Here is a 22,998-nt window from a genome sequence, read left to right on the forward strand (position 1 = left end):
TTTACATTCAGCCAACAACAATGGAGGCCCCAAGAATGTCTCCTCGGCTTAGTTACAGCATAATAATATAATATCTAAAGCTAATCAGTGTTATTTTGTAAAAGCCTATGGAAACGTGAGGAAATATGCAAAAGCTGGTAAAACGGATGGGAAAACGTGTTCATCGTGCAAGCGTCTAAAGTATTATTTAAATGTTAAGATCTATTTAATATAATATAAAATGTATTATAAATATAATTCATATAATGTGTTTCAGAAATATACAGTATGTTTATGCGTGTATATTACGATGACGCCGTAAAAATTATATTCATTTTTTTATTTTCGGAATCGCTTAAATGAAATTAATTTAATTACAATACATTTAATGCATAATAAATAAATGTAAAAAAAATATATATATAAATGAATTATTCAATTTAATAAGAACATTTAATTATTATTAACTGATTTATTTTTATTCAATTGAAATTTACAATCTGCATCGTTCATTGTTCATCGATAGGCAAGATAATAATATAATTTAATTTATTTATATTCATATTTATCTTTAAACTGCAGCCGAAGAAGCAAGAGGAAAAAATAACTAAAGGAAGATGAGAAGCAGAACTATTTACATATATTTATATATTTATATATTTATATATATATTAACATGAATTGCAAACAACAGCATTAAATTAATAAAAATATATACAGATACATATGTGTGCGTATATTAATTACTTTGTATGCAATATTTATATTATATCTGCCACAACTATTTTCAATTGATGAGTGTCCAAATATTTAATCATTTTATATTTAATATACAATTTTATTAAGTTATATACTTACAATTCATGCCATTGCAGAGGGATTATCAATTTCGCAAAGTCAAATGCTGTCTCAATGCAGACTACATATATATACATGAAAATAAATATACACACTCACCCAGACAAATACGAAAAAAAAAACTCTCTAAGAAAGACATCTATGGATCATGTACCTGACACATTGGCTGACCCTTGAACCTGGCAGATATTGTCTACTCTAGAGTAGATAATAATGCGTGAACGCCACGCCACGCCCCGTTGCGCCCACGCAGTCAAGCTGATGAGCTGACGAACTGACCATTAATTATGCCAAAATATTCACTAAGCCAGTTAAGGGGCGAGAGAGAGTGAGAGAGAGAGAGAGAGACAAGGAACACAACAAGAAAATCAGACTACGTCGCGACTAATTTATGCTGAGTGAGAATGAGAGAGGGGGGACCGGGGGAAGCCGAGTGAATGCCGGCCATTGATGGCATAAAGGAGCAGACGGCATTGGGTGGGCCAAATAGAATTAATGGCAGCGCCAACAGGCGAAAACATAAAGCGACTTTAGCCATTGTCCTTAAGCATTGGCGACGTCGCGTCAAGGAACCTTCAAGTGCTCAAAAGAACGAACAGACGACGCCACGAGGGGAAGGGAACGAGCACGGAATGCGGCTATGGGTTAGAATGCTTCAACCGCTCAAAAAAAGCGCAACAAGAGACTGAAAGCTTAGCTACAAGAAAATATGCTAAATATGGAATACGTTATGCAATTGCTGAACAGGCAGATATCCTGGAAAAATGAGATGAGATACAGATCCGAGTGAAGTTGAGAATGATTCGAGCTAGGGCTGAAAGGAAATCCCAGCCCGGTTTCACAAGAAATATAGAACATGTTGAGTGCATCAAATGAATATACCCCACAATAGATTTGTAATGCAAGAAGCATTAGAAAACATTGACTCTGGGTTAAATATAACAACAGATGCTGCTGCTGCTGCTGCTGCTGCTGGCTGTGTTGAACTCTTGAACTTGGCAACACTAAGAAAAGTTCAATGATTCCTTAACAAATGCACGCAAATAAATAGACAGACAGATAGACAGACAGAGGCTTGGGACTTGTCTGAAGGGTCAACGAATTGGGCTCTTAGGTGTGCATTAAATATTTAAATATTCATCAAAATTGCGCATACGCTGCGTGGGCAGTGCATAAAAATGCTTTTTTTTTTGCTTATGCAATGCTTATGCCCGGAAAAGCACAAAACAAAAACTAAGTGAAAATGACAAGCTAGAGCTACTGCATTATTTAAATGCCGAGCTGGAAAAAGCCAAGGCATTAATATTTGATTAGTTGCGAGCCAAAAAGAGAATGCCAACAACAATGGCAGCTCGCTGGCTGCCAGTTAAACGCAATTATCTAGCGCCAGTGCCTCGAGACAATGGCAAATGCCAAAAGCTTAATGGCAATGGCACACAGCTGAGAAACAACACGGTTTAGGTCTAGTATATACTTACATAAGTAGATGCTAAGCATACAAAAAATGCCTCTCATAAGGAAAGAAAGAAATGTCAGTCAGAGCAGTCAGAGCAAAACGGCAGCTCATTAAAAGTTAAAACACTGAAGACAAGAGCGTTTAAGCTGCCAGAGCCTCTTTATATTTATTTATCGATTTTCTAAAACGCTTCCGCTGACAGTTCTGACTGACGTCTGTCACATTTGCAAAAACCGAGCCATCTATCCATCTATCAGTTAAAACCGATAATATTATTGATATTGTCGCGTGCCCCGTACTCAGCTACAGCTAAGAGCAATGAAACTAGCTTACTCTGTTGCTATTTAACAGTCGTTGCTCTCATGCTATTGAGCGTTTAACAGTTGTCTGCTAGAGATGCGGCTGAAGATATCCCGCTGTGCATAACAGCCCGCAGCACTTTACCTACTCCACTCTCCACACTCCACTATTCCCTTCACTCTAAGCTTCAACTGTAATTTTGGCCCGTTTGCTTTGCATGTGCTGTTGTTTTTGTTTTCGCTGCATAGTGGCGGCCTCTTTTGTTGTTGGCACTCTAAGCGTGGCCATGGCCATTGCCAATGCTCAACAGCGTGACATTTAGCGCTATGGGATGCCCGTCCACTGATTGGGACAGCGCGACTGGCGGCGTCAATACTTTAATAACTACAACTATTTTTTTTTTTTATTTCATTGCCCGTATTTATGTGAAGTATTAACTAAGATAGACTTTGTATTAGTTTTCTTTTGATTTGTTCATGGCTTGAATATGTGTATTTATTTTAAGTAAGACTAAAAATGTTCTCATATGATTATCATATAACTATTCTCTAACATTTTCTCAAAAGGCTTTGTTAATTTATTTACAAACTTAAGAGCCCATCCGAACTTAAGCTTCATTAATATTGATATAGATATACGACAAGGAACTATATGTTATTGATATGATAATAAATATATTTTACTAAAGATGCTAGTTCAGGCCATAAATTCGTATACCGGTTCGCGCTACACGAAGCGGATTGAAAATTGAATGTTGTTTAGCTTTGATGCATAACTAAAAACTTAAGTGCCATCTCAGAGTGAGAGTTCTGCGCGGCCTACAGCCACAACAAGAAGAGCAGCTACAATAACTACAACAACATTAAGTCCAACTAAGTCGAGGCAGCCAAGCTCAACATATTGTGCGGCCATCCGCTGAGCTCTTGTCATTAATCGCACCACGGTGTAAGCCCACAAATCAACAGTCAATCAACGCGCACAGCCCACAGAGAAGAGAGCGCTAAATGTTAATGTTAATACTAACAGTGGCGCTGCGTTCGGTATCTCTCTGAGTCTTTTAACAGCGGGAGCGGGCGCTCGTGCTCTTTGTCGGTTAACAGCGATGCCGGCCTGTTAACATTTCTTGTGTATCTCTCTGGCTGCCCGTTGGCTGTCTTTCAGCTCAGCTTTCAGTTCAGTTTCAGTCTTTACATGGTGCTCATCGACTGCGCGTTGGACTCGATTGAATTCATCTGACTTTTCCGCCTATGAAACTTTAAATAAAAACAGTTAAATAAACACTTTGTCTCGTGTCGCGTACATTTGGTGCGCCCGTATGTTTAACAGAGTGTGAGCTGCTCCCTGGGTGTTAGCGTGTGTTTGTGTGCCTGTGTGTATTGTGCTACTCCACACGGTCTCAGTGCGCCCTCATTGTGCTCTCGTGCAAATGAAAATTTCATTGAGCAGAAAGTAGCCGCAGAAAAGTGGAAAATCCTAAAACAGCTAAAAAGCAAAAATAAATAATTACAAAAATCGCTGCAAGTAAAATTATTAAACAACAACTAAATCAATTGTGGATGCACTGGAAAGCTGCCAAAGCATTAAGAAGCAAACAAAGTAATATTATAAATAATAATAAATACTTTTTAAGGACAATACAATATATTATATTCATTGATGTTCATTTAATATTTATGCGACTCGCTGTTGCCCAGAGGCTGCCCGCAATTTCTTCATGTCTAGAACCGGAAAATATTCCAATATGTGTGCAAGTTGTTGGCTAGTCAGTCGAGTCGAGTTGAGTCGGGTTGAGTTAAATTGAGTCGCGGCCGGGCATCATCAGCCGGTCAAGCGTTCCGGCCAGAGTAGACGGGGCCAGAAAGAAGCCTCCGCGCCCAGCTAGACAACCAGCCAGCCAGCCAGGTAACCAGCCACCTGCCCGGTTTGAGTACCAGACATTGCGGCACAGAAGCTGCCACAAGCCGCCTCTGTGTGTGCGTGTCGAGCTGTGGAATTTTATGCAGTGGCTGGCTCGTTTATTTTGCCAGCTCCTACATATTTACAACTTCATATATGAGGCCTCTTCTCTATACTTATTTTATCATTTGGCTTTTATTGGCAGGGAGGGTGGTCGCCTCTGGACTGCCTGCTGACTGCCCTACCCCGCCCTGCCGTTGGCTATGCATTCAGCGAAACGTAACGAAAACGCAACTGCGCTTCACGCTTCAGGCTCTGCCGCAGTCGCAGTCGCAGTCGCTGACGCTGACGCTGTTGCTGTCCAAGAGGGGGGCACTTGGCTGCCAGCCGTATTAGATGAGCAGCAAATCAAACAGAGAATGTTTAAAGCGGCACGAGTTAGTCACTGAGTACAGTAGAACTAGGCTATGACGGGAAAAAGCTTCGATTACAGTTTCAGCTTTTATTGAGTTTTTTACAGACTGAAATTTATGGAAAAATTTGAAAGGAAACAATTTAAAAAAAAAAATAAATAAATAAATAAATGTTTCTTAATATTTTAAATATGATTTAAACATATTTAAAAGCAAATTTACTGTTCAAACTTTGATTTAAAATATAAAATTCTTTATATATTTATAACGTAAAATAATTTTATTTTAAAGCAAGTTTAAACTATTAGTTTTTACAATTTTCTGCTCAGCAGATCAGCTAAATATTTTTAGTTGGAAGTTATTTAAAACTTTTTATTCAGCCAAAATGCTTATCTATAAAATGCTGGTAAATAAAGTCAGCAATTGAGCCACTTTTAGCTTGAACTATTCAGATTAACATAAAAAAGTCTTTAATAGGTTAATTTAATGAATTTAGAAACTATTAATTGGACTCAAAAAAACATAAAACATAAAAAGTTCCACTTTTTGCATGCTAAAAATCATCTCGTAGCTGTTTTATGCAGTTGCATAAATAGCTCAGGACGATCTTTTGTTCACAAAAAGTTCCAACAAATTCATTAAAAAGTTTCAGCTGCAACTTTTTTTTGTAAAAGGGCTAAAACAGTTCAGCAACTGCAGAACTTTAGTTAAGTATTAAGTAGTTGGTGGTATTAGCGCCATTCTAAATGCCAGAGGCAGAGAAAAGTCTTGAATGGAAGTCAACTAAATCGTGGATGGAGATGCTTAACGGTACGCTGGATTGCATTACGAACACAACTCGATTTAATCGACTTTTTATCAATCGCAGACTCACTTTTTGTTCGCATTTATTTTGTTGCACTCTTTGTGCGCTTCTGTGCTGATTTTTAAGTGTGCCGTTGGCGAGTTTAATGTTGTGTCTGGCTGCATTTTGTAACCTGGTTTTATTGCTGCCATAACATATGCCACTGCCTGTTGTGTCTAATCACACGTTGCAGAGCAAGCGAACAGAAAACCAGCGTTAGAGAGCGAAGAAGAGGGAGATAGAGAAAGAGCAGAACCAAAGATACGATGCACAAGATACATTAAGTATTGGACACACGCGTTTGATTCTGACATGTTTACATATTTTGCTTTGCTTTGCCGTGTGCTTTGTCTTCTTAATCGATACATTTACAGGGTGCTGCGATTGCTGCGTTCTAGCAGTAGTTAGTTATGAAACTTACAGATACAAGAAGATGTTAGAAGCGATAGATAAGCGAGTATCTCAAAGATACAATTGTGTGTATCTGAAAAGTCGAATACATTTCAGCCTTTGGCCAATATAAAATATAAAATCTCTTGCAATTTAAAAATGTATCTTACAAATTCAAATCTATTTCAAGCATACCCTAACATCTTAAAAGTATAAAAGTATTAAAAAGTATCTACATCTAGAGAAAATAAAAATACAAATAACATAAAATAATTTTGATTCATTAGATGCATAAAAATCTTAAAAATACTAATTCGTTTTGCACATACAAAAGTATCTAAAAGATACTTCATCATTCACCTTAAATATACAAAAGTATCTGAAAGATGGAAAAATATCTACAGCATTCACCTTAATAATACAAAACTATTTGAAAGATAGAATAATTTCCACAGCATTCACCACAAATATACAACAGTATCTGAAAGATAGAAGAATATCTACAGCATGTAACAATACCTTAAATGTACTAAAGATGTTAACGCTGTAAAAATATCTCAAAGTTAAAATAGTATCATAAAAATACTGCATTTTATTAAAAAAAGATAGACGCCTATCTTAGAGGTACAAAACTATCTGAAAGATACAAAAGCTATCTGAAAGCCATTACACACGTATTGAGACATATCTCAAGGCGAAAAAAAGCAAAGCAAAGTAAAGGCAAAACAAAGCACGTCTAGAAAGCCAGATGTATCCAAGTTGACCTCATCGTTAACCACAAGATGCCCAGACTCCGCAGCTCGCCCTCTATTGTTCGCAAAAAGTTATTTAAGACAAACGAAAAGAAAACAAAAAAAAATTGATTGAAAGATACGCGCGTCTATGTATTTATTTATTTATTTTTTGTTGTTTTTTTTTTCTTCTATATATTATTTGTGCAGTTTTTCAAAGATTGAAAGATAATCTCCTTTTGTGTTGTAGCTTTCAGAACAACAAGCAGCCGACCTTCGACAGAGTTTAAAGACATGACCCCCACAGTATAGTAGTGGTAGTAGTTGCGGCCCGAGAGCAAACATTAATTATGACGCTTGTTGTACGCCGAATGGCAATAAATTAATTTGAAATTAAACAACATTTCGAGAGCAGCGCACATCATCAGGCAAAACCCGAAATAGAAAAAAAAAACAAAAACAAAAACAATACAAAAATCAAACAAAATAAATAAAACAAAATAAATAAACAAAAGCAAAAAACAACAAATTAAATCTGAGAAAAGTGCCAAACGAAACGTCTGAAAATGTGAGCATGTTCCGTGGGAGATTTCGTCAAAAAGATTAATAAGCAACGGCGACGTGTTCGGCATATTGTAAGGCCCCAAATGCTCAACTCCGACATCTATATGTATACATTTGTGTATATGTATATATCTCTCTTTCGAAGCGGAAATGTAAGACACGGCGGCAGCTCGCTGAGATTGGGCCACGCAGAGTAAATGCCGCGCCAAATGTGTAGCAAATAGAAGGGCATATGGCCAAAAGCAGGCAAAGAGGAAGAAAAACCATAATAAAGAAATCACATTCGTACATACATACATACATATACATATATAATGTATAAACAAAATTGAGCTCTTTCGCTTATAATTAGAAACGCTGCACGACATACAAATGAGCAGCGAACGGCCATGGGATTCATTGAGAACGCATTATGCATTCAATAGAAAATATTTTTTGAATTCAAATCTCAAATACGTTAAACGATTTATTTAATACGAAAATCAATCAGTTTTTTGTTGCCGTTTTTATACATATATGCGGTTTCACAGGCGTCGCTCAAATTAAATTAACTAATTAATCAATAAAATCAATTGAATACGCAAGACTTTGAGCGGTTGGGCTTCTTTGTTAAAGCAATTAAATGAAACTAAGATATTATTAACATTTGTATTCTTGTAAAGTGAAGCTAAGTCCAGATTTATCTTCATTTTGAATTTCGTATTATTAATAAAGAATTACAAGTTCTTGTAAGTTGTCAAGCACAAGCTTTGGGTAAAAAAACCTCTGATTAAATGTGAGCTTAAAATGTTTTCTAGATTTTAATTGATTGTGGCAATTAATTTTGACAATAGTTAACAATATACATTCTTATGTATTCTGACCAATATTATTTTTAATTAAAGGGTAAAGAATTTATTATATTTTCTGCTTAGTATCTTTATTTTGGTGGATAAATAACAATAAAAAATCAAAAATAAATTAACTAGTATATTTATTTTGCTACATAAATAATTTTCAAAAATTGCAAAAAATAAATAGGGTTTATATTGTACTAGTTAACAAATAATATTTAAAATATAATAATAAAACCGCATATTTTTATAATTATTATAATTATATAAACATGAAATGAAAGATGAAATAAAATATTAATCTTAAAATTCAAAGGTAATAAAAATAATAATAATATACTAAATACAAAATATATAAAATATATGAACACAACAATTTTGTTGAGTTACAAAAGTATCTTAAAGTTAGGAAAGTTATGCAAAATTATGTTAATCATGACATCCGCCCATCTCCTAGATATATAAGTATCCCAGAGATACGAACAATTCTTTTTTTTTTTTTTTTTTTTAATAAAAAATCCTTTTAAACGCGAATACTTTAGCCATTTTTACCCGTTGGTACGCGAACTCAGGGTACTATGAATATTTTATGCAACCTCGCTGGCAAAATGTCAAATTGTCAACTCGATATAAATATTCAAACAGCTGACAGAGGTCGGTCAACAGATGACGGTAGAGGAACAACTTGAACCGGATATTTGCGCAATTACATTTTGCCATTAGGCCGAATGGAAATATTGACGTCTCGTTAAAGTTTAGCTTGAAATCGAAAACGGGCATACACAAGTAAAAGTGTAACACATGAAAAATGGTTTCTTTTTTGAGTGTATGTAACATATAATATTTCCGATGCTGATTCATGCCGCCATTAGCTGCCAGGTGTTTCAGTATTAAACCAACTCGAGCTGTACTCAATTACAACAGGCAATAGATATGCACAGTCAATTCAGGAGAATCAAAGCTTATCAGCAATAAAATCCAACTAGAATAATAATTACAGTTTGTTGAGCGTGCAGCGCAGCCGAGGGCAGTGTGCGGAGTTGGGAGTGCACAGCGCGAAGCTCACATGCCATTGAACTCTAACCCAGAGACAGGCGCTAGGCAGACGGGTCGTATGAGTAATGTGAGCTTGTGAACATTTACAGCTTGGCGGCATTTATAGAGGGTATTAGAGGGTAGCTCATATAAACTTATCTAACTACATATAGTACACATATGTAAATTAAAACGGTATTGACATCTGGAAACTAGACTGACAATGAGACAGAGAATTTCTCTGTTATTTGACAAAATGTGCTTCAAACTCAGCTAATTTGAACCATACTATTCAAAAATTAAAAACGATATATTATGTGTGCACTATTATTGTTTTATAATATATAAATTTATATATTATGTTTTGTTTATATACTATTAAATGTAATTTGTATAGGAGTTCTTCCTAAAAATTTGTTTGTGTTTATTTAAATATTTAAATAGTAAAGTCCTATGCTCAAGGAGACAATTTTGCAATTATAGGAAGTTTAATTTAGACCATAGACAATCAAACAGAAGACTTGCTATAATTATGAGAATATATGTTTAAGTCATATAGAGCTAGTTCTCTATGTACCTTAACTAAGAAAGCTCTAGTGTAAATAGATTTTTAATAAATAGCTAATAGGTATTAGAGCTTTCATCTAAATGAATGTTGCTCTTTTGTTAGAGTATTTCGCTTGTCGACTTGACAAATCTCTCTGTTCTTTCATGTTAGAATTTTATTTTCATTTTTATTATAGACAATCTCAAGGCGTTTATATACATATTGATAGAGTGTTGCTTCGAGCTCATTGCATCTTGTGCGCTAATCATTGCAGTCGTATACAGACACACATACACACACACACACACTCTCTCTCTCTCTCTCTCTATCTCACTCAAATTCACACTCATTTAGTGTGTGGGGCCATATAGACATGTGTGCATGACGTCTTTATGGCCTCCATCATTGCCAGGCGACCGACAACAGCCGTTATATAGAACTTATGGCAACATCTACATATATGCATGTACATACACATAACTTGCCCGCGTTCATAAATAAATAAATAAACAGCAAAAGCCGCGGTCGCGTAACCGAACCGAGTCTATGCCCAACCAAAGCCCCAGCCCCCAACCCCCACCCCTTTTATCGCACCCGCTGCGTTGCTTTGTTCTTGTTGCGTGCATTTTGCGTGATTGTCGTGATTTGTGCTGGTCACAATTTGTGTTGATGATGAACAGCGACATACTACTTACGCACATACATACATACATATATACATACATTTGTATGTGCATAGACAGCCACCTTCTCAGTTATTCATTTAAATAGCTACGCTCTACACAGCGCAGACCCGCGCAATTTACTACTGCATTATTTATCACTAACTGGACTATTTATAGATATCGTTCACATTATATTGTACATTGTTCAAGTTCTTTGGCTGTCCTTGGTATGATTGCCATGTCGTGTAGTGTGTAACGTAGTGAAGAATATAGAAATTAGTATTTAATATGTAATTGAATATTGAACTAATCAACAAGGTACTTTGAATATTATAGAGTTTTTTAATGGAAGAATTATAGCGATAGAAGTTATCTTAAATGTATTCTTAAAATGAATTTGTTACATAAAAGAATGTATAAATACCAAATATACAACAAATTAATTCGAGTTAAGTTCTATGTACATATATGTATGAATAAATATTATGTTGATATATTCTTAAAAAAAGTCATTGGAGTTTTTTTTTAGCTGTGTTAATAAAACCGAAATCTAAATTAACTCGATTAAATTTTTTATAAATTTTTTTATTTATAAATATATTTTCATGTAACAAATTCATTTCTTACTTACAAGTGGATTGCTGAACAACGATTATAAAATATATAAAAATACTCGATTCGAAAAAGTTCCATCTAAGCAAGGCGTACAATCATTATTAAATCAGCATTTGTTTACGTAAAAAAAAACCTTTTGCCCTTGAAGGGTATTTCATGTTTCGACATGTGTCAGACTGTACTTTCATATATATTTCATTTTCTTTTTTGATTGGCATTCGATTTACACTCATTGCTTTTGATCTGTATACAACACGATTTGCTGCTATCGCATACCCACCCCACCTTGCCACCCCCGCCCCCTCCCACTTTTCGTTTTGTGCGACTTTGACTTTGAAATGCGTTTGGCTTCGCAGTTCTGTTTACATTATCGATTCGTTGCCATCGAGCTGAAGAACTTTGACTTTGATAAAATGCTGCTGCTGCTTCTTGGGCTGCATAGTTCATGATAAGTCATGTAAATAAAGTACTATATCATGGTTTGAGATCGTTTGTTAAAAGGAAATGAAATGTACGCGTTTCCTAAATAAGCATAGGCAGTTTCTTGGAATATGTCTCTGTTTGTTTGCAGAGCTTTGCTCCATGGAAAACTTATGCATTTCTCTGCTTGCGATTGACAGTAAAATAAAGAGTATCTCATATCTATTTAAAGTGTAGCCTAAGTAAAATTTAACCAAAATCTTTATATTTAATAAACTTCAAAAAAAAAAAAAAAAAAAAAAATTAAATAAATAAATAAATAAAATAAACAAATACTTTGAAAATCCAGGAAAATGGCAGGAATGATTTTTTTTTTTAGATTTAATGTTTTATAAACCAGCGTATCTTTAGTTATTAAAATAAGACTTTCATTTATGTACCATATTTTACTTTATTTATTAACATTAAAAACTCATCTATTTATACAGAAATTAATTTTAAATCCATTTTTAATTGATTTCCTGTTGAATATCTCATTCTCTTTGCCTTTCAATCCAATGCTATTCGTGTGCTCTGTTGATCCTACTTGTAGAAATGTTTTCATAATCTAAGTGGACAAACGTTGGCCAAATGTCGGCCAATCCGTCTATTTATAAATAATCTGGCCAATTGGGCTGTTCTCTCACTTAGTATATTGGAGAGCTCTCACTTCGCCTCGATTGCTTGTCCCCCATGACGCAATCTCGCACGGCATACAAAACGTTGCGCAAATAATAAATTAGGCAACAAAATGCCGAAAAACAGCCTAGGAAAACAGTTTTGCTTATTGTTACTAATTTTCTTGAGTCGATGTCAAGTGGACCGAGTTTTTTTTTCTGTTATTTTACTGAGAACCAATGGGCAAACCGTTTTATTTGGAAAAACTTTTTGTATAACTTTTTTTTGGCATGACAATTCATTTTGGCTATTTGAATATGACTCCATTAGTTCTTGCCAAACGACATACATATATATATGTATGTATGTATGTGTGGCCAGGGTCAACAAACTTAGCTCTGTGTCGCAAGCACTTGTCTTGATGGCCTGACTGAGTGAGTGAGTGAGTGAGTGACTGCCGGACGGACGGATTGCCAGCCCATTGGGCCAGCCACTTGACACCACACACAGATCGTGTTTCTCGTAGGTGTTTTCACTTGTAATTATTTATCCATAAGCTGCGTTTTTATGTTCGTTTCTGTCTTTTTTTTTTTTTTTTTTTTTTTTTTTTTTTTTGCAGGTCGCAGCGTAACCTCAATTCAGTTTTTAAACAATAAAGAATAAAGAAAGGGTATATGAGAACTTAAGAGCTAAAGCTTAGATGAAGCTCGGATCGTGGCAAAAATCTGAGTTATCTGTTAGCCAATTCCAGCCAGATTGAGCATTATTCAGTCAGTTATACCCATAATAATAATGGGCCCATAATTGATTCAAGCCCTGTTTCGGGTAGTGAATATGGCTTGGCAGGCCACAGACCGTTGCGAAATGACTAAACAATACGGCAAATTAGCTTTTTGAATAACTGAGAATTGGGTATTCGCCTTACAACGTTCTCCGAAGCCAAAAACCCAAAGATACCAACCGAGCTCAGCTGACTCACAAGCACTGCGACTGCGAAACGTACATCGAACTTAAAAGAGAACTTATACTATATACGTACACATATATATATATATATTGATTTTCTATAAGAACATACATTGAATGCCTTTGTTGATTGTGGAAATTTTCTGTTTACTTTTTATTTTTTTTAATTAAATTTATTGCGATGAAGTTTTCTTGCTGTTGTTCTCTATTTTTCGTGTGGGTCGAATGAAATAACAAGCAGAAGCAGTCGGAAATGCGGGCTTGATTAAGCTGCCAGCGATCCTAACTGTTTAACGTGCCCTACAAGCAAAAAGCACAAAATACAACAGAAACAGAAAGTTAATTATCACAATTGTCGATAGGGGTGGACCGTAATTTAGTTTTATAGGTACGCATTTCTGGGTCTCGATGGGTATCTGCCTTTCTAATTTCTACTAACAAGAAGCTCCTAATTTATTTGTAATAATTAAATAAAGTATTCTTGTACATTTTCTAAGACAACTTTTATAAAGATATGTGCTTAAAAATATCAAATATTATTGAATTTTTATATTCATGGAATTTTTTTACTAAACATATTGAGATCTTCATTGATTGAATAATTCAATTGAACTTACTTATGTTGCGCACTGATTGAACTTAACTTTAAACATTGGTTGAACACATTGAGGTAAATTATTGATAATTTCCATTGATTGAACTTGTGACAATATATTGATGGATATATCTGATTGAAAACATTGATATTGATAGCATATTAATTGACATCTTACATTGGTTATACAATTTAATTGAATATGTTTTTGGGCAGCATTAATGTTATGTTACATTGATTGAAACTAATGTTAACATATTCCGTTAACAGTAATGTAATATCTTAACCTATAAGTATATTGTATTGAGGAAACTCAATGCATGCCAGGCAGTCAAGTTCACTTTATCCACCAAATTGTATCTGAACTCGTGTATCCGTATCTGTCAGTCGTCAATTAACGCTTGATTTTGATTAATTGGTTCATTTGATTGCCAGCACGTTTTTGCTTAATTTTCGTATTTCCCTTCTTCTTTTTTTTAGTCTGTTGATTAATTTAAATCTATTGAAGAAATCTGAAGAAATTCGCAAAAATGTGATTCTACGCCCAAAAATCCATTAGCATATATCAAAGGGTAGGGGAGCACGCGCCTCCATCAATCATGATTGACGAGCTGTGATGAAATCAGAGAATCCCAATTGCTATTGAATTGTGTTTGGCAGACGGCAAATGTTTTGCATTGTTTCGACGATTATTATTAATAATAATTATAATAATACTATTATTATTATTATTATTATTATTATTATTGAGATTTATGAATGCTTATGGAAATTTTTCCATTGCCTGAGACTGTGGCAGCTGCGGCTTATCAGCTGCTGCGCTGCAACTCTTATTTATATAATGAAACGACGCGACGGCTGCTGTAATTCATAATACATACTATATGATATATAATTTATTGTAATGTCTACCTGATAAGCTGACGTATGAAAAATAGTAAGTAATATTAATAGACGCTAGTCTATGCCTATATTGGAGTCTCTGTTCCCAGGCAGGGCAAGTGATATTAGTGAAACATATAAAATATAAATGCTTGGTTTTTTTTTATGATATCTTCGGCTTCGTTAGTCAATCATAAACATTTGCATACACAAAGCTAGATATTTGTTTGCTTTCGTTTGTAGACCCCGCATTTATTTATTTATATTTTCTTTTTTTTTTTTTTTTTTAGCATAGCCGCGTCACATTTCACTTTTCTAGAAAGCAACAACAAATGCCCCTTATGGAAACTCGTATGAATGAATTTCAAATTTCCAAAAGCAGCGCATTCTCTCTCTCTCCCTCTCTCGCTCTCGCTCTCTAAGATATCCGTCTCCATGTGAGTTACAACTGGTTTTCAATATGGGTTAATGCCACGGCTTTACCCCGTTTCGACTTAATGAACTCATTTTCAATGCCTTATCATATTTATGCCCCTACACCTCCGTATATACGATATACATCTTTATGGCTCTTTCTCTCTCACACTCTTTCTATTTACATTTCTTTTGTTCGTACATTTGATTTCGCTTATGTAAATCTACGCTCAGTTATTTTCCTCTCCCCTGCTCGGCTGCTCAGTAAAAGTTTTAATTCAAATCTTTTGCGGCTGTTTTTTTTTTTCGGTTCTACAATACTATATTCAGAGTTCCATTTCAATCTGATCTGAATGCCACAAACCGCAGTCTGCAGTCATTAGCCCAATTTTAGACAGTCCGCAGCGGCATAAAAATAATACACACATAAAGCCCATTAAACCGCACAAATGCTCAAATGATGCGAAAAGTTACGTCGCAACGCCCCGAAAACAATTTTTTATTATTTTTTTTTTTTTTTTTTTTTTTTTTGGCAGACATTCAAATAACACTTGGAGCACAGAGGCAACAATCCGCGACGCTCAGCACCGAGCTGAGAATTAAAACACAATTCTGAACTATTTATCAATCGTATTTATAGCCAAAGTGGCGCATTAAATCAAATATAAGATTTATTTGTATAAGAAATGTTTATGATAATTGCTAAAAAAAATTTTTATAGACTGTTTGCAAGATAAATTATCATTTGTTAGGATCCCTACTCAACCTCTAGTCAATCAATATGAAAATGTTAATCTTAATAAATGGCTAACATAATTTGCTGATTGTCTCAGATAATAGATAAAAAATATTCCCAAACGGAAAAATTTAGTTTACAAATAAAACTTAAATCTTAAATATATTTGAGTCTGATTTATTTAAATGTTGCATCGAGCTTAAATATTTGAAAATTTAATTTGTTTTTTTGTAATAGCAAAATATAAATATATATAAGTGTTAGTTAACAGCAATAAAACACGTAAAAAGTAATCTCATTCTGTATTCATAGTTTCATGCATATTAATTCAACTCTAAACAGGATATCTAATAGTCGTTCATTACTAAATAACATAATTTCCTTAATGAGCTCTTGTTTGTTTTTATTTGAACAGCCACGCCATAAATGGTTACAGCTATTAATAAATAATTAAGCGTTTTGTGGCAATTTCATTGAAATTAGCATAGATTTTCTGCGCCAGACCTTGTTCATAAGTCTCGAAATTGGGCACCTATGTAAATAAAAGTGTATTTATACTCTATATAGCATATACCTACATACATAAATACTGGTCACATTGATGTCGTAAAAGGTCTTAACGGCAATTGCGCCACTTCTCAAATTTTGTGGCGTGTGATTTGCATCGTTGCCATAAAAGGGCAGCAGCAGGAGGGCAAAACAAACACACAAACGGACAGACAGACAGAATACACAGAATACATACACACACAATCATACATACACGCAATCACACACACACTTACACACTTCAAAGAGTCTGCCATAATAGAAGCCAGTTGCCATTTGGAGCGCCCCCTGTTGTTCATTTTTTGTTGCGATACTTAAAAATCAATTAGATGGGAGCTGTCGTTGCCGATTTGTTCCCTTTTTTCAAGCACTGCTTGAGATCTCTTTTTCCACTTTTGGCAGAGCATCGGAGCTCTGCTCTTTATTTTCCACTTATTGTTCTTGTGCATAGGATGGCTCATCAAATTTGCGTCTTTTTTTTGACAAAATTTGATTAGCCTGAAAGGCGAAAGACGAAAGCGGAAAGGCGAAAGGCTTGTACTGCGCACAATTTATAGTAACTGCGACTTTGAGGCAAAATTGACCTGAAGTTTTATTGACAACTCTTTGAAGTGGGAAAGTCGACTTACTTTATGTATATTGTATATTAAATAATTTGATATATTATACAGAACATACAGTATTTTTTTGAAAGCAAATTTATTTAATCAACTCACTGTAAATCGTTGGTTTTTTCCCAACATATTTTTCTATAAAATAATATTTATAAAATTTTTATATTTATTTTTTGTATATTTAAAATTATTTGCCAACTGATTCATAACTATACGCACATAGCTTTACCTTTTTGAGGTGTGCAGCTGATTAATGATTTTTATGGAACTGATAGCTATGGGAAATTGATATTAGTTGGCAGCTGTAGAATTCTTGGGTTATTTTTAGAAATATCATAAAATGACGAACAAAATGTGTACATAAATCGAGTCAGTAAAGTTTGCAAAGTATTTTAAAATATCATAAAATCCAAACGAAAATCATTAATTTCACATATTAAAAATGTCAAATATAAATGCCAAATATCATATTTTCATATATTATACATATATATATTAAATAAATTTAAACACTTGATTTATTTTATTTAAAGAAATACTTTTATATAAATAATGTATATCATAAATCTTTTCTCAAATGCCAACATCAAAAGATTTCCTTTTTTTGTAAACTTTTCCGTTCTTCCGTTGACATTCTATTTCTCTTTTTAAGGTTTTCCATAAAAAAAAAAAATAAATAAATTGTAATTAAAAAAGGAAATAAAAATATTTTCCAATTTAGCAATATTTATTTTTACAACTTATTTAAGAGCAGCAAATATTTTTATTTTTGTTGTGACATTTTCCGCGTTGACATATGCCCGTGTCTATTCACCTATATTTTGGCCAAATAAACAACAACAAAAAAAAGAAAAGCGTCAATGGCAACAGGGACGACACGCAGCAGCTGGCGCTGATTGCCCTCGCTACAATCTATGATACGATGCCATATGAACCCACGCACGAGCATTACCCCAAAGACAACGACTTTTATTTTTGTTTTTATTTTGGTTGCACAAAGTTTCAAATGGAATTGCAAAGTGTCCGAAATAATAAATAGAAATAGTTTCGCCTGCATTGCGGGGCCATGTGGCAAGCGTAACATGTTCAGAGTGTGGCAAGAGAAACGTAAAAAGATTTCCGCATCTACAAAAAATACATAAATAATATTCCGACCATTAACTAAAAATAACAATCGTGCTGAGTTTCTGCTGAGTTATGCGTTCACTTCTCTAGCTATTGCTATCTTTTTCACACCACTCAATTGGGTGGCCCATTTGTGTGTGTTTGTGTTGCGAAATTTGATACCAGATTTATTTAAGAGTCATAAGCAATTATGAAACTGACGTTTAACTTGTCACTCGCATGTCAAGCTAAGAAACAGAAAGAGACACATACAACATTGAGAGAGCGAGAGAGAGATACAGGGATAAAGGTGTATTGGGAACGAGTCCCAGAGTAGGTAATATGAGACTGTGCTAAGGGGGGAAACTTTGCTTAGCCAAATAGGCTGGCATCGCTTTTTGTTTGTTTGGGTTTGAAGTGTTTGTGTGTGTGTGTATTTTTTTGTTTTCTGTTAAATACCGGAAATTGCCTTACATTGCGACTAATTGAGCAGATCCGTTGGCCTAGTGGGCCAGGCGACTTATGATGGGCCCTTGGCATGATATGCCGCCATTTAGGCAGGCCTTTCTTTGGTTCTCAGGTTCAGGTGACGTGCCCGCTTAACTTTTTCGCCCTAAGTGTGGGATCTGTGTAATTGTTTTGCTTAGAAAAATTATGCGAGGAATTTCCTACCACTATTTCTCAAAGATAACGAAAACAACTTTTGCCAGAGAGCATTTGACCGTTGACTGCAGATTGACTGCAAGATTGCAAGACTCAGGTCTTACCTGAGCTGAGTGGGTATGTGTGCTGCTACCTTTATTATTATTATTGCTTGCCACATCTAACGCTGTGGCAACAGCAGCAAGAGCTTTGCATAAATATGATGTTGCAATGGCCGACAACAGCAACAACAGCAACAACAAAGAGTCTTAGTTAAAACACATGCAACACGTTGCATGCAGCGCTGAGCAATTGCTGGGTAACTTCAAAAAATTGTAACAACATTGTAACTGTCGACAGACGCCACAGTTTTCCCACCCACCCACTCAACCACTCAACCCCCCCGGTCGCCTGTGCAGCCTAGCGGAAACTTCCGGGATGGCTCCACATGCATATTTTCACATGAGCTCGCCCTCCACTCGCCTTCTGCCAGCGCCACTGATTTGATTCAATTTAGCCCGTGCTTTCGTTCTCCTATTGCCTGCCTGCCAGTTGGCTAATTCGTTGTGAAAGGAAATGTGACTAGCCTCAAATTAGAGACAGATAGAGACAGAGTGATGAGGGGGAGGAGAGGGGGGGAGTGAGCCCACCCATAGAAGCCTTCAACATACGTTACCAATTTGGACAGCAAATTGCATTTGATATGCGCCACGAATCAATTAACTGCACCCAAAAACTTCCATCTCCGCTGCATCAGTTCGTCTCAATGCCAAATCAGAATTGACATTTGCCGTGGGCAAATATGATTGTAAATTGGCAGTTGATTAGGGCTTCATCTATAGAAAGCTCAAACATAATTAAAAATTTGTGTTTATTTAGTTTGACTGAAGAGGGTTGTCTGAATTTTACACATTAGCTTAAATATGAAATATAGCTCAGATGAAATTGATTGCAAATAAAACACAAATTAAAATAAGTAATAATAATACAAATATATGTATATACATATGTATGTGATCAAAAATTAATCACATAAAAATAGAGACATTTTGTTGCATGTATTCTTCTATATATTTTATATTAGATATGTATATATATTTATATATATATTATATATGTTTATATATGAAACAAAACCATCATACCCTGATTGCTCATTTTCAATCGGTTTAGGGTATAATAAATATCATTTACCCCCCAACGAACATTTTTTTTCGCTTACCAATTATAGAATATACACATCGAAATTGAATTCTGAATAATTTCAATTTGTTTTGTAAACATTTTGTATTTGGTATTCGTTTTCACAGCTTAAAATAATATTGGTGAAATACATATGTATATTTCTCACGTACTTGTTCGGAAAAATAAATAAAGTACGACTACAAAATTCAATTTCTTCCTGGAATTATGTTAGTTTACACATTTAGCTCGAACTACTAGCATATAAACTAAACACTTAAAGTCAAATTATTTAGAAAAATCAATTTGCAAATAATATTATTATTTCCTGAGTATTATTATAAAGATGGAAAACAATTCATTTGAGTAATTTCTTTAAAAATAAAATATATCTAAAAACAATATTAATAAGAAAATCTGCACTTGAATATACATTTTTTACATTTCATATTTAAGATATATATATATATTTTTTTTTTTTTCTCAAAAGTTAAATTATAAATTATTAAAAATATTTATTTATATTTATAAATACAATTAAAAATAGTCTTTCATTGTTAAAAAAAAAAAATTTAATTTAGAAACAATTCTTTTCGCTATTTTTTAATAACCTAGCAGCATTTTTGAATAGTTTACAAAAAGTAAAGAAACAAATTAAGGTTACAACAATAAAAATGAAATCGCAAGTTCGTTTAGTCACGTCATATATTATCCTCAACATACATATTATTTCACTTACATGTATATTTATCTATTTATATACAGAAAATAAATGTTTGATTTATTAGAGCCAAGTTTTTGTGATAAGCTGTCAAAGTGGGACACGAGTGTGTCTTGTCCTCCCATCGGAGCACAAAAGTCCAAACATCAAGTCAAATGTCATGAGGGACAGAGCCGAATCAGAGGAGCATTCATTACATGCATTACACATTAATTAAATTAACTGTGAGAGAGACGTGGACAGTGGTATGTGGGGGTAATTATTCCTATTTGCTGTTCGCATGTCAAGTCTTGGCCATAGATAAAGCAGAACAGAGCTCTGGCAATATAGCAACAGTAAACACAGAGCATGGGATGAATCAGAGGCAGACTTTATGGCCAGCGACTCTCACTCCGGATGGGAAGACTCTTTGGTGAGTCATAGGTGTGGGCATTTGCAAATGCCTTTGGACCAAAGCGGGCATTAATAACTGGAATTCGGAGCTGGGTTTGGGGGGCAATGGGAATGAATGCGAATGCAAGGCCCAGCAGTTCGAGCAGTTCGCGCGGGCATGACGCATGAGGAAAGCAGCTCGCAGCATCACTTGCATAATATTAAGTTTAATTCAATTAACAATACTATTTAAATACAATTGTATGTGTATGTGTGCAGCGTATTTATGTAGATTGCATTTCAATGGCCAATTTCTGTTTGCATTCAATTACAGCTACGCCAATTAATCGTGGTCGCAGTTGCAGGTTCAATAAACGCTGCACTGTTAATTAATAATAACACAAAGAGGAAGCGATTGCATTTAGCTCTTTGGAAAATGCAGTGCGGACTGGAACAGATGAACGACTGCGAGCGCTCGCCGAACCGAACAAATCTGCGCGTCAACTTCAACGAGAAAGGCTCCGAGGTCAAGGAGCGCCGCGAAAAGTTTCTCACAGCCAAATATGGCTCACATCAGATGAGCCTGATCAGGAAGCGTCTGGCCGTCGAAATGTGGCTATACGATGAACTGCAGAAGCTCTTTGATCCACCGGTAAGTGACAGCGCGTTATGACTCAGACTCAGACAGATCTGTTATTTATTGTATTCTTGTGCAGAGCGAGGCGATCGATGTGGATATTGATGAAATCTTAGACATGGACACAGACGACATAAGAAGATCTCATCTTATTGTGAGTATTATGACTCGACTCTTGGTCGATCTTTAATCTCTCATTTAAATAAATTTTTTCTTTAATATATAATCCTTGCTCTCTCTCTCTCTCTCTCCATCTCTCTCTTTCTGCAGAGATTACTCGCAGTGTGCAAACGCCCGCAATCGGACATATCGAAGTTCATCAGCGATCTGCTGGATCGCGCAAAAACGCTGTAAACTGCGCTGTTTCTTCTATAAAGAATAAAATAATAATACAAATAATAATAAATAATTAAAGAAATCATTGAATTACATACATATATATACTAACATATGAAATGCAAGCGAAATACAATTTAATTTTAAGTTTAGCCGCTTTAAGATCCAAGAACAAAGAATAAAACTTATGCAATTTAATTATAATTTTCCAAGATTTTGCCCAATTCTATCTAAAGTTTTCCTTTTCGTAACTGTATTTTCACTGCTAATTTCAAAGTTTAGACTTAATTTAAAAAACAAACACCGATAAAATTCATCATTAGCCATAAGAAAATTTGAATCATAAATTCATCAATTTTGTGATGATATTTCATAAAATTAAAAAACAAACTAAAAATCAAAACAAAAACATATATTTATAATAAATGGCCTGAAAAATAATATAAAATTATTTAGTTATAATGCAAAAAAGGTTTTTTCTGAAAGCGTGTGTAGTTAAAACTATTTACAGTGAAGCAGAACTTCAATAAAATATTTCAAAACAAAAACAAAATAAAAAATAAAAAACACTCTGGTTGTTGCAAATACATATGATTTTCTTTGCTAATGTGTGCTTCATTATATTTATTTAAATGAATCAATCAAACATCATACTGCATATGTTCTCATCATGTGCTTAAATATTGTAGCTACCTTAAAGATGATTTGAATAAAGTTGTGTACAAGATATTTAATGGAAATGTTTGTGTAAAGTAAATTGAACAAGAAAACAAAGAAGTTAGCTCAGGTTCACTGCCAAAACGTGGAGTAAGAATGTTGCGAATGAAACCGTTACAAACTGAAAAATAAATACAAAATACAAACGATACAAATTTAATACATCTGATTCAAGAAAATATATTTATAGCCCACAAATATAAAAAGGAAAGTGATTACATTCATATGTAATAGAAAATAAATAGTTTTAGTTTTTATTTTATTTTATTTTTTTAATTTTGTTAATATTAAATGGAATTTTATTAGATGTTCCACTGAGCCGACAGTT

The 22,998-nt window shown here is 34.4% G+C and overlaps 1 protein-coding gene across 1 annotated transcript; it reads left to right on the forward strand.

The window, feature by feature from the left end:
- The first annotated feature begins 3,760 nt into the window (after window positions 1-3,760).
- On the forward strand, window positions 3,761-22,513 carry LOC6577289 (protein phosphatase 1 regulatory subunit 14B). Its single transcript, XM_002003220.4, has 4 exons — window positions 3,761-4,189; window positions 21,315-21,632; window positions 21,697-21,771; window positions 21,888-22,513. Exons 2-4 carry the CDS (start codon window positions 21,417-21,419, stop codon window positions 21,969-21,971), a joined length of 375 nt encoding a protein of 124 aa, XP_002003256.1. The 5' UTR covers window positions 3,761-4,189; window positions 21,315-21,416; the 3' UTR covers window positions 21,972-22,513.
- Window positions 22,514-22,998: the final 485 nt, after the last annotated feature.

The sequence above is a fragment of the Drosophila mojavensis genome, unplaced genomic scaffold, assembly GCF_018153725.1.
Source record: "Drosophila mojavensis isolate 15081-1352.22 unplaced genomic scaffold, ASM1815372v1 contig_36, whole genome shotgun sequence".
Taxonomy (NCBI): domain Eukaryota; kingdom Metazoa; phylum Arthropoda; class Insecta; order Diptera; family Drosophilidae; genus Drosophila; species Drosophila mojavensis.

What these genes read in the sequence shown, in the direction of transcription:
- LOC6577289 (XM_002003220.4), top strand. Translation starts at nt 21,417, where the DNA reads ATGCAGTGCGGACTGGAACAGATGAACGACTGCGAGCGCTCGCCGAAC. An exon ending in AGAAGCTCTTTGATCCACCG is followed by an intron (nt 21,633 to 21,696) that starts GTAAGTGACAGC and finishes ATTCTTGTGCAG; the next exon opens with AGCGAGGCGATCGATGTGGA. An exon ending in TAAGAAGATCTCATCTTATT is followed by an intron (nt 21,772 to 21,887) that starts GTGAGTATTATG and finishes CTCTTTCTGCAG; the next exon opens with AGATTACTCGCAGTGTGCAA.